General features: G+C 39.8%; 3 protein-coding genes across 3 annotated transcripts; 2 read left to right on the top strand and 1 right to left on the bottom strand.

The window, feature by feature from the left end:
* Positions 1-48: 48 nt before the first annotated feature.
* On the top strand, positions 49-3,015 carry PCOAH_00033030 (Mitotic control protein dis3-like protein; the record flags this gene model as incomplete). Its single annotated transcript, XM_020060098.1, has 1 exon — positions 49-3,015. One exon carries the CDS (start codon positions 49-51, stop codon positions 3,013-3,015), a length of 2,967 nt encoding a protein of 988 aa, XP_019915734.1.
* A 2,582-nt stretch (positions 3,016-5,597) lies between these two features.
* PCOAH_00033020 (RNA binding protein) lies at positions 5,598-7,283 on the bottom strand (the record flags this gene model as incomplete). Its single annotated transcript, XM_020060097.1, has 2 exons — positions 5,598-6,037; positions 6,185-7,283. The coding sequence occupies 2 exons, from the start codon at positions 7,281-7,283 to the stop codon at positions 5,598-5,600; spliced, it is 1,539 nt and encodes a 512-aa protein (XP_019915590.1).
* A 2,491-nt stretch (positions 7,284-9,774) lies between these two features.
* Positions 9,775-10,914, top strand: PCOAH_00033010 (Uncharacterized protein; the record flags this gene model as incomplete). The annotated part of the gene is made up of 2 exons (XM_020060096.1): positions 9,775-10,284; positions 10,888-10,914. 2 exons carry the CDS (start codon positions 9,775-9,777, stop codon positions 10,912-10,914), a joined length of 537 nt encoding a protein of 178 aa, XP_019916033.1.
* Positions 10,915-11,136: the final 222 nt, after the last annotated feature.

Genomic DNA, 11,136 nt, shown 5'->3' with positions numbered 1-11,136 from the left:
CATTAGCAGTTTTCCCGGTCAGCAGCTTCATCGCCTGGCCGAGTCACAATGCAGCGCTTCAAGTTTCTAAACCGCAAAAACGACCAGCGCGTCCAAAGGTGCTTCTACAAGTGCAGTGCAAACCACCGAATCACGAAAATCGTGAGGGAGGTGTATCTGCGAAACGACATAAGCTGTGGAGTGGAGAGATGCAACATATGCGAAAATAAAAACAAGAAAAAGTACCTGGATGGAGAGAGAAATATCCTTATCTTAGACATAAACACTATAGTAAAATATATAGACTTCTTATACGAGTGCAATGTGGATAACATATTAATCCCCCTAACGATATATGATCATGTGAGGACCTTTAATAAAATATTGCATAAAAAACTACATCAGTTGTGTTACGAGACGGAAGATAGTAACCCAAGCAGTAGCAAACGGTACAGTGTCTTTGCGAACAAGTTTTGTAAGTTTACCTACGTGGATGAAAATGCTGATCTGTCCACAAAGCAAGTCCAAGAAATTATAAAAATAGTTATATGGATTAAGCAACATAATGCGAACCTCAAGCTAATCGTTGTAAGTAATAATAAATTTTTAAAAGATGACTGCCTGAAAAATGGCATTTCTTGTTTTAGTCTGTACGAATATGTGAAGGGGTTAAGGAGGGAGAGCAAAAAAAAGAAAGATGGTGCGCCTGGCGCCATCAACTTGGACACTTTAAAAATGTACTTTGAGGAGGACATGCTAATGGATGAGCAGCATACCAAGGAGGGGGGTGTGGAAAATGGCCAAGCAGATTCGAATGAGGATACGTACCCCATGGGAGAGAGCAGACAAATATTCGAACCCCATTTGGAGAAAAAGGAAATGATACAAAGGCTTAGGGATAAGCTCATTGTGAAGGGCATCTTTCAAGTCATCTGCGTTAATAAAATGGCCCTTGTGAAAATTACAGAAACGGATGAGGTTCTTATAAGGGGGTCTAAAAATATGAACAGAGCACTGCACAATGATGTGGTGGCGGTGCAGATTTTGGAGGATAGTGAGGGGGAGCTCTCCGGGGAGGAAGAGGAAGACTACTTCGAGGAGGTGATCAGTCCGGAGGAGGAGCAACAGGAGGAAGAGCAGGACCATGGGGAGCATTTTGACGAGGGGGGAAAGAGAAGAAGTGAGGGGGAAATCCCCCCCAAGAACAGTTGCAGAAAGGGCAAATTGTACGGAAAGGTAGTCGGTATCATCAGCAGAGGAAGGAAAGAATACGGAGGTGTGATAAAGACATATGAAAAGGAACAAAGTGCACAGAGAAAGAAAATCTTATTCTTTAAAGCCTTTAATAATAAGGTACCATATATTATAATAAAGAGCAGCATGGGAGAAGAGCTAAAAAATAAGAGGGTAATTGTCGTCATAGATAGGTGGGATTATAATTCCAAGTATCCGTTGGGGAGGTGCCTATCTGTGTTAGGCATATGCGATGACGTCGAGACGGAAACTAAATTAATTTATAATGAGTACAATATATCAACGAAGGAGTTTAGTGAAAGTGCCTACAAGTGTCTACCTCCCAATGATTGGGTAATCCCAGAGGAGGAATATTCCAAGAGGAAAGATTTTAGAGATGTGCTAACGTTTAGTATTGACCCACCAGGGTGTGAAGACATTGACGATGCGCTATCCGTGCAGGTATTGGAGGAGCAAAACGTTATTGAGGTAGGAGTACACATAGCAGACGTGTCTTACTTCGTAAAGCAGAATAGTCCACTAGATTTGGAAGCCTCCAAACGGTGCACAACAGTTTATTTAATAAACCAGCGTGTTGAAATGCTTCCAAAATTGCTGACCACAGATTTGTGTTCCTTGGTAGAAGGTCAAGACAGATTGACCTACAGCTGCATATTCACATTTGATAGGAATTACGAAATTAGGGATATCAACATAAATAAATGTATCATCAGAAGCAACAAATCTTTCTCATATGAGGAAGCGCAGAACGTGATTGACGATAGGGGGGATTCTTCCCCCACGGCAGAGGCGCTACGATTACTGAACAACATTGCGAAGCATTTAAAGAAGAAGTGGCTAAATGAAGGGGCATTAGAACTGAGGGGCAATTCAGAAGTACTATTCGAATTTGAATCGAACGATTTTTCAAAGACGAAAAATTTAAAACCATATGTATCATACGACACGAACAAGCTTATTGAAGCGTTCATGCTTTTAGCTAACCGATCCGTGGCAAGAATAATCTATCAAGGTTTCAAGGCAGCCAGCGTGTTGAGAAGGCATCCTCCACCGAAGAATGAAAATTTGAAAGAATTAAATGATTACCTCGAATCGATAGATATTCACGATTTTAAGTATGGCACTTCTAAGGAACTTTCCTACTCAATTAATAATATAAACTTGAAGGATGATAAAGTGTTGTCAAATATTTTAAAAATTCTGATCACCAAGTGTATGAATGAAGCTGTGTTTATCTCAGGGTATAATGTACACAATAATGAAATGCTGAGGCACTACGGATTGGCTGCAGATATTTACACCTTTTTTACTTCACCCATTAGGAGGTATGCAGATATAATGGTTCATCGTGTTCTGAATCACATTTATGGCATTGAAATATTGGACAACAAATATTTGGACGTTATTTATCTGAACAAACAAGTTTCCCTCCTAAATGAAAAGTACAGAAATGCCAGATTTGCAGGACGAGCATCGGTGGAATTTTTCTCCTACCTTTATATTAAAAAAGTGGGGAACCAAATTACCAATGCAGTAATTACAAATTTGAAGAAAAACGGAGTACAAATATATCTACCATGTTATTCGGTAGAGGGAATTTGCTACTTGAAGAGGAAGGACGGGTTCGTCTTCGATGAGAAACGCAAGCGCTTTCAAAAGATTGATGAAAATAATGAGGTGCTCTTCTCCCTCAGCTTCTATGACAATATCCAGGTTCACGTTCAGGTCGACAGCGGCGACATCAAGTGCCAGAATAACTTTGTTTTTATAAAAAAACTGTAAGGTGTGTGTGTGCCACTTTTTTCCATGCATTCACCACTTTCTAACGTAACACTTCATTTTACCCATTTGTACTAAATTTTTGAAAGTTCAACCTAGGCGTAACTTTTCAACAAAGCGATTTCGTAAAAGGGTGGGCGCACACTTGGTGAGTAGTGTCCAAATTAAAGTTAGAAAAAATAAAAATTATAACATAATTCTTAACATACTGAAAAATTGAAGGAATATAAAAAAATAGAAATAAATGTAAAAATGAGAAAAGTTGCGCGTCAATTTCTTCCTCGCCCACGATGGGAAGGTCAACAATTTGGTTAAATTGTCACGGCGTCGTTTTTCTGTAAAAGGGACAGGTGGGGGAAAGGAACCCCGTCTTAGCCCTTCGTAAAGACACCTCAGACGGATGGAGTATCCGCAGGTAAAAAAATGCGCACAAAACATTTATTTCAAAATGGAGTGTTCGTAAGAATTTCCTCTTTCATCAAAAAAATGCTGCATGTTAAAAAACAACACGGAGGAAAGCTGCAAACACGGTAGGGAAATAAATAAATAAATAAATAAAACAAGTGGACAATTTGGCAAAAGCGAAATTGTCGTTTTTTTTTTTTTGAAAATGCCAAGTTGGGAAAGCTGTCCAAATGGACACTAGCGTCCACATGCAGACACGTATCTGTAGATTAACAAATACGCAGGGGGGAGGGGGATGTATTCCTCCTCGCCCACGTGGTTACACATGCCTGCATACCTTCTCCCGAAGGCAGACACACACATGCAAAATAGTACATTGCATGGGCAGGACATGCATAAGATTGGCACAAAAGTGGGGATGCAAAAAATCATCAATAAGGGGAAGAAACGGAAAATTCACGTCAAATTGTAGAAAAATCGAAAGCAGTATTTTCAAAAATCTAAAAATGAGCACATTCGAAGATGGCATTTTTTCGAAATAAAAATGCCACGAATGATTTGCAAACAGCGGAAATATTTTTTCCAAACTGTGGTAAAATAAATCAGAAAAATGGTGTCGGAAAAAATGTGTATGTACTTTATCCATCTGGTGCGTACAACAAAATTTAAGGAAAAATTAGCTTATCAAATGGGAAGCAGTAACATGGGGTTGAAGTAACAAGGGATTGACGTTGCATGGGCCACTGTACATTATTGGTATTGGGAGATAGAGAGAAGATATTATATACACGTGAGAGTGGGAACATACTACGTGGATGAAACGTGGGTAATGGTGGTGGGGATGCGCTTATGTATTCGTACAATAAATGCATTTTGCTTAAAATAATACTAAAGACTAAAATTTAGAAGTATATACCAACCCATGTGAACAGCAACGGCAATAGCAACGATAATAGCAACGGAAACAGCAGCGCAATAGCAAAAGCCGCAACAACGGTAGCATCACTCATTCTACTCTTTACATCAAAGAATGAACAAAAAAAAAATAAAAAACAGATTGTAAGCTTCAGGGAGGGGGGGCTATATATATATAAGGATATATATGACGAAATAAATCCATTGAGCAAATGTGTAATTCATTTTAACATGTTCTCAATATAAAATTGTACAGAGGGAGGAAAAAAAAAAAAAAAAAAAAAAAGGGGGAGAGGTAGAGGGGAATTAAAATAATTCCATATTACATAAGAATACTTATTTAAAAAAGGGGAAGGGGAAATTGTAAAGCAATTTGCAAATGAATTGCAAAAGAAAAATGGTAAGCGAAAAAAGATGGCGAAGGGGAAGCGAAACGCAACGGGGAAAAGGCGTTTCCCGTTCGAATGAAATGTAAGCGTACACACCGGAAGGTTCCACGCATATTTTGCCACTCTGATTAGCGAAATATAACTCTTAAAAGGTTTTACACGGGGTGGTATATTTTCACTATCGTGGTGCTCCTGAGAGCCGCATGACAATTTGCACAATTTGTGCTATTTGAATCTGTCTCTTAGCACGTGGTGTGTAACAAAATAGTCTTTTCTGGAAAAAAATTCTATTTTCTCTTTTTCTCTGCTCCGTTATTTCGACTTAGCTGAGAATTCTTCCTTGAATTCCCCATTACAATTATTCCATTCGGTTTTTTCATTCAGTTCTTCTTGTCCATTTTTCACTTTCGCTTGCGTTTCCTCCCACCTGTGTTGCGCAGGCACGGACATACATAACTACTCATTTGGGTAAGTATGTATTATTCGCAGGGGGGGCAGTTTACCCAGCAATGGAAGAGCACCAAGCTGGGCTTCTTTCTGCTTCCGTATTGTGTCTCCCTCTTCGTAATATATATATATTAATATATATATTTCCCTTTTACGCCCCTTTCGCTACCTCACCTTCGTGGTCTTCATCTCTTCGTCTTTTTATATTTTCTCCAACCCTGTCCTCCGTCTTGTTTACGTTAATTTTATTATACATTGGGTTAATTTCACCGCTTTTAGAATTTGCGAATTGGGGAATTTTTTTCTTTTTTTTTTGGATTATGCAATTTTTTTTATATTTTTTGTATTATATATATTAAAAATGACTCTTAAGTAAAACTATAAGAGAAAAAAAAAAGGGAGGCAGGACTGCCAGTCCCCACATTTACCTCAATAAGGTCCACACCTATAACTGTTGCTATTGGAGTAGAAAAAATTCTGTGGTTGTGCATTTTGGTGTGGTGGGAAATTTGGCTGTGCTACTGCATTGGGTTGGGCAGGGATGCTCTTCTGCGGTCTGGACATTTGCTGGAAGGAGTTTATCCCATTTTGGCTGACGAACTTTTTCATTTCCTCTTCTTCTCCCTTCTTGACAGTTACCTTTAACTTTTTATTTAATGCCATAAATCCGTTCATCTGGGAAATTGCCGCCGCAGCGCTTTCAATATTTTCGTAAGAGACGAATGCGAATCCTCTGTTTCGACCGGTACTTTTTTCAGTTGCAATTCTGGCAGAGAGAAGTTCGCCAAACGGGGAAAAGGCCTGGATGAGGTCTGTTTGGTGCCATTCGTTGGGGACGTGGAAGATGAATAAATTCGCTCCTGGTGGACCTGCAGAAGAGGATGGAAAAGAAGCATAACGAATATGAAATAGGCACTCACAAGAGCGGTTAACAACCTCACTGGGGAAATGCCCAAATGGAACGCGTCCCCCAAATAAGTAGTTATATTCAAAATTTTGCATTTTTTCCAAATTACCTGATGTGTCAGACAAATTGTGCATATTGTGGGTAGAACCCATAAAGAGGGTCTCAAATTCTTTTGGCATTTCCCATTGTGTTGTGTTTGTCTGTTCATTGTAGTAATAGGGTCTTCCCTCTCCAGAGTAGTATTCCTTCCAGGCACCAACTTGTCGTGGGTAATTATTATTAACGCCAAAGTTGTTACCAAAATTGATATTGTTCGGGCTGGTCACATGTGCTTGCGAGGACATACCATGGGCTGAATTCTGCATGGATTGCATATTCAATGGCATTTGTCCCTGTTTAGCCGACTTGGGTTCTGCAAATCGAACTTCCACAGGACGTGCACATCCTTCTAAAGTTTTCTTCCCATTTAGGGAGTTTATGGCATAAAGTGCTTGTTCCTTGTAAGCAAATTTTACAAAAGAACATCCCTTTCCTAAGCCGGTAGAATTGTCTTTCATGATGAATACCTCTTCTACAGAACCATAAGGAGAAAACATTTCCTTCACACTTTCTTCTGATATACTTTTTGGCAAAGATCCAATAAATAGTTTTGCCTGATCAACACCTGATTCGATATTTTGTGGAAATCCTAATTTCATAATTTCTCCAGATGCATACTTTACTTGCAGAGAACCAAGTGTAGGATCTAAAGTTCTCTGGTTATTCAGTGACCGTATAGCATTATCTGCTTCTGAGATGGATGCCATTTTTACAAAGGCACTTGATTTGTGTATATTTGTAATTTTATCCCTTATAATTACCACTTCCTTTACTATTCCAAATTCTTCAAAGATTGGTCGTACCTGTTCTTCCTCCATAGTTTTTGGGACTCTTCCTATGAAAAGCTTTATCGATACTGGTGGCGCTGGGTGGCATGGAAAATGATGGTCACTGTAGTCCATGTTTATGTCATCCTTATCTGATGCATTTTTTCCCTTGCCTAAATTATCCTGCTTCGATTTGGAGCTCTTGCCGTTTTCATCCATTTCGTTGTCTTCCTTGGAAAAGTCCATTTCCTCTGATATGTTCTCATTTTTCCCCTGGTGGTAGTTCGCCGTGTTGGTGTCCGACGAGTTGTCGTTCGAGTCTATGTTCTCACTGTTATCCATATTGGGGTGCCTGGCGTGGTTGACTGGTTATCGTTTGGTTGCTTATCCGTTTGGCTGTTTAGCCGCTTCGTCGTTTAGCTGCTATGCTGCTATACCTTTACACCGCTTGAGCGATACCTGCAGCGGTGTACGCAATGTATGCGTTTCCCTTTGCAGCTGGTGACTTGCCAACTTGCGTATGTACAATGGGCAAACTTTTTACCCCTGGACTTTTCAAAAGTGACGAATACAGCAGTTCGCGCGAAACTTGGATGGGACCTTTTTTTTCTCAAAGCCGGAACGATATATTCCTCCCTTCGGATGTGAATATATTTTTTTTCTTTTTTTCCTCTTCCGATTCGCTCTTTTCGCGTTTTTCCCTTTTATTCCCGCTTTTATTTTTTTTTTTCCTTTTACAAATGTGGCCTGCTTTTTACGTTCCCAAATCGATTGCGCAATTTTTTTGGCTTAACTGAGTACGTTTAATCATACCCTATCGATTCGCGTTTGCATGGATATAAATGTGGGGTGGGGAAATAAAAAGTAAAAAAAAAAGGGGTATATATTAAAATAAGGCAAAAAAACAAAATGTGAAAAAGTGAAAAAGCGCACAAAAATATGCACAAATTTTGGCGCAAAAAGTGGCACAAAAAATGGTGACGAAGTTTGAAACAATAATGAATAGAAAAATAAAAAAGGTGGTGGAAAAAATGAGGGGAAATAAAAAAAAAAAAAGTAAAAAATTTTGCACTTGTCAAGTGATACTTTGCTGAAAGGGTAAAAGTTTCTCTTCGTTTATTTCCTCATTTTTTTTTTAAAGTTATTTTTTTGGGGATTTTTATAGCGCGCACAAATTGCAGTCATGTAAGGGCAAAATATTCGGGAAATATTTGCGCACCAATTGTACACGCAGGCATACGCAGCGTTTATGCGGTATGTTGGGGCTATCATAACGCTACACTTACGCTACATTAACGCTGCGCCCCAGACCGTAGTTGTGCTGAAAAGGCCTATTTTACATATACGTACAAATGTACCTATGTACATACCGATTGCGTGTAGAATGTTAAGTGTATCACGGGGGTTATCGGTAAAAATTAATATATGGAGGAAGGAAAAAGTTGCCATTTCTTCAAGTGAACGCACTTTTTTTTGCCTCCGCTTGCGGTTTATTTTACTATTTATAAATGTTTACAGGTACGCTTGATTTTACGTATGAATGCAAGTATGAACTTTTTCAGATTTTCGTTTTTTCTTTTAACCCATTGTCCTTTGCTTTTCTGCCTTTCGCTGCTACGACATGGCACGGTCACGGGTTCGGTTCGCGCTTCTTTTTTTTTAGTGCCGCCTTCACAGTTAACGCGTGCAAAGGTGCACGTGCAGTTATGGCAGTATTCTTGCAAAGTATGCCCACAAAGCAGGCACATAATGTAAATAAGCGTGCACCTTTTTACGTGTGAACTGCTCATATGCAGGCCTGACAAATTGCAGTAGAGCTGCAGAATACAGCACAAGGCTGTTCACGCGCACGCCATAAAGGCATGCATAAGTACGTCACGTACTGAACGATACGCGTGCATAAATTTGTGCACATTTTCTCACCGACATACAAGAACCACGCGTGTTTTTGTAAAAAGGGTGAAGGATTAGCTAAGAATAAGTGAGAAAGGACGTTTAACCAACCGGATGCTTCCACTCTGTTGAACCATTTTTGCAATAGCGTAAAAATGCGATAAGGGGGGATGTTCTCCTTTATGTGACTATGGTCCCTTGAGCCAAAGTGTCAGTTTAAGAAGTTGGTTTTGCCATGTTTGACTTCTTCCCCATGTGGTTAAAATTTTTCAAAAAAGGGAAGGTGTACGTATTGACTGACTGACTACAAGCAACGGCGGATATACTAACCTGTACAGGGAGGTACCTAGACATATGTTCTCACAGAATAAGTCACTTTCTTATAGGCGCTATGATGAATGGGCATATCAAAGACTAATTGTGTATGCTAAAGGGGTGAATGGGTATTGCAGCACATCTGTCTGCACGTGACGTGCCCCATGATGACACAATAAATGTCTCACATACGAATGATAGAAAAGGATATAATCCCTAAAATGGTGAAATAAAATGTTTGCACTTGGATGGATGAAATATAGGCGGCTCATGAAAAGAATTTCGCGCGCTCGGCACGCGAACGAAAATGCCTTTGTGGAAATTCTCTGAACAGCTGCACACATTTGATCGCAACGTTGGTGTGTCCTCTTTTTTTTTTTTTTTTTTTTTGCTAAAGTGGTTTTGCCTATAATTGGATGGATTTGCAAAAGGGGATACAATTTTGTTCTTATAACGTGGGCATCAAATTGGTCATTTCTGAAAAAGAAGGAAAAGAAAAGGTAAAAAAAAAAGTGTCCATTGCAACATCACACGTGATTACAATTTGGTGAAAATTTTTTAAAAGTGACACATAACCCATGACAGTTGAAACACGCGGTTAAATCCCCCACACCTGCGTTTCGCCATGGACTTGATAAGGGAATATTATTCAAATTGCTTGCTTGCCTGTACTCCTGAGAAGTACGTAATAGATCAAAGTGAAATAGAATTTTCTACCACGGGGAAAAGTAGCTTAAGACTTAAAGTCATCGACTGGTACTACACCACTGCAGGAAGCTTTAGTGTTAAGAAGGGTAGCGCTCGCAACGTTGGAGCTAGCCAAAATGACAGAGAAGCACATTTACGAAAGTTAAGTCGAAAGAGAACACGTTATGAACATTTTGATCGTATAAGGGTTATGGAAAATTTCTTCTTAATCAGCGATCGAGAGGGGGACCAAGAAGGTAAAGAGGAGGAGTGCCATAAGAAGGGACAACTCAATACGTTTGAACATGCTAACACTAATGGCAGTACCTTGAATTGCCGAAATGGGACAAATCCACCTAAGCAAACTGAACCCATATATGTCGAAAATACTTTCGACTTTGCATTATTGCCGGAAATTGGTACACCCCTAAATGGAACGCACTTATTTGTAAAGACGCGCAAAAAGGGTAGACATAAAAAACGGACTAAAAAAAAAGTAGGCCAATCAGGTAATCGATGAATGAGAATGTACGGCAAGGAGGAATTAAACAGTGGGACGTCGTGGTAGGGAAAACCCCTTCATGATGGTGCGAACGAATTGAACCTTTCACCAGGATGTATTAAGAAGAAGCATAAAAGGAATAGTGGCCTGATCAGATTGATCGAACCAGTGATGGCCTACCCAGTTTGTTTACACAGAACGAGAGGATATAGCAAAAGGGCATTTGGATGCTGTATAGCAAATTGTAGGGACAAACCACGTGGCCCTCTTTAAATGACATCGATCGGGTGTAGGAGCGATGCAGAGTGCCTGTGGCAGAACGTCGCTCTATCCCCTCAGTATGTGCTTCCTCAGGGCTGCACACGTATGCACGTTTGCGCATATTTGGCGAGGGGGAATAATCCCACCAGTTCAGCCAAGCGAAAGGAAGAAAAAATAAACCCACTTTCCCCATTTCGTTTTGCACTATGGGCATGTGTTACAAAGAATGGGAAAATATGCTTACCCCATTTTTAAGCACCCCTTTTTCACCGTTTTTCCTCTTTGGAGCCACATCATGAACCCACATTACAGTGAAGAAGTTACTTCAAAAGGACGACCCGATAATGAAACAAAAAAGGGGTCATAAAGAATGAAGGTACGGTGAAGTAATGGCAAATTGGGGGATCCCCATTGCACACCATATACGTTCACACGTTTGGCGACATTTTCACGATTTATGATCATTCGAAAGGAGTTCACGCAGCTAAATGTATCAGCTTGAATGGCATAGGATTTCTCTTTGCTAAAATGTTAAAA

Source organism: Plasmodium coatneyi, chromosome 11 (assembly GCF_001680005.1).
Source record: "Plasmodium coatneyi strain Hackeri chromosome 11, complete sequence".
Classification (NCBI taxonomy): Eukaryota; Apicomplexa; class Aconoidasida; order Haemosporida; family Plasmodiidae; genus Plasmodium; species Plasmodium coatneyi.
Note: the sequence above shows the minus strand (reverse complement) of the source record. Positions and strands in the feature narration are given on the sequence as shown.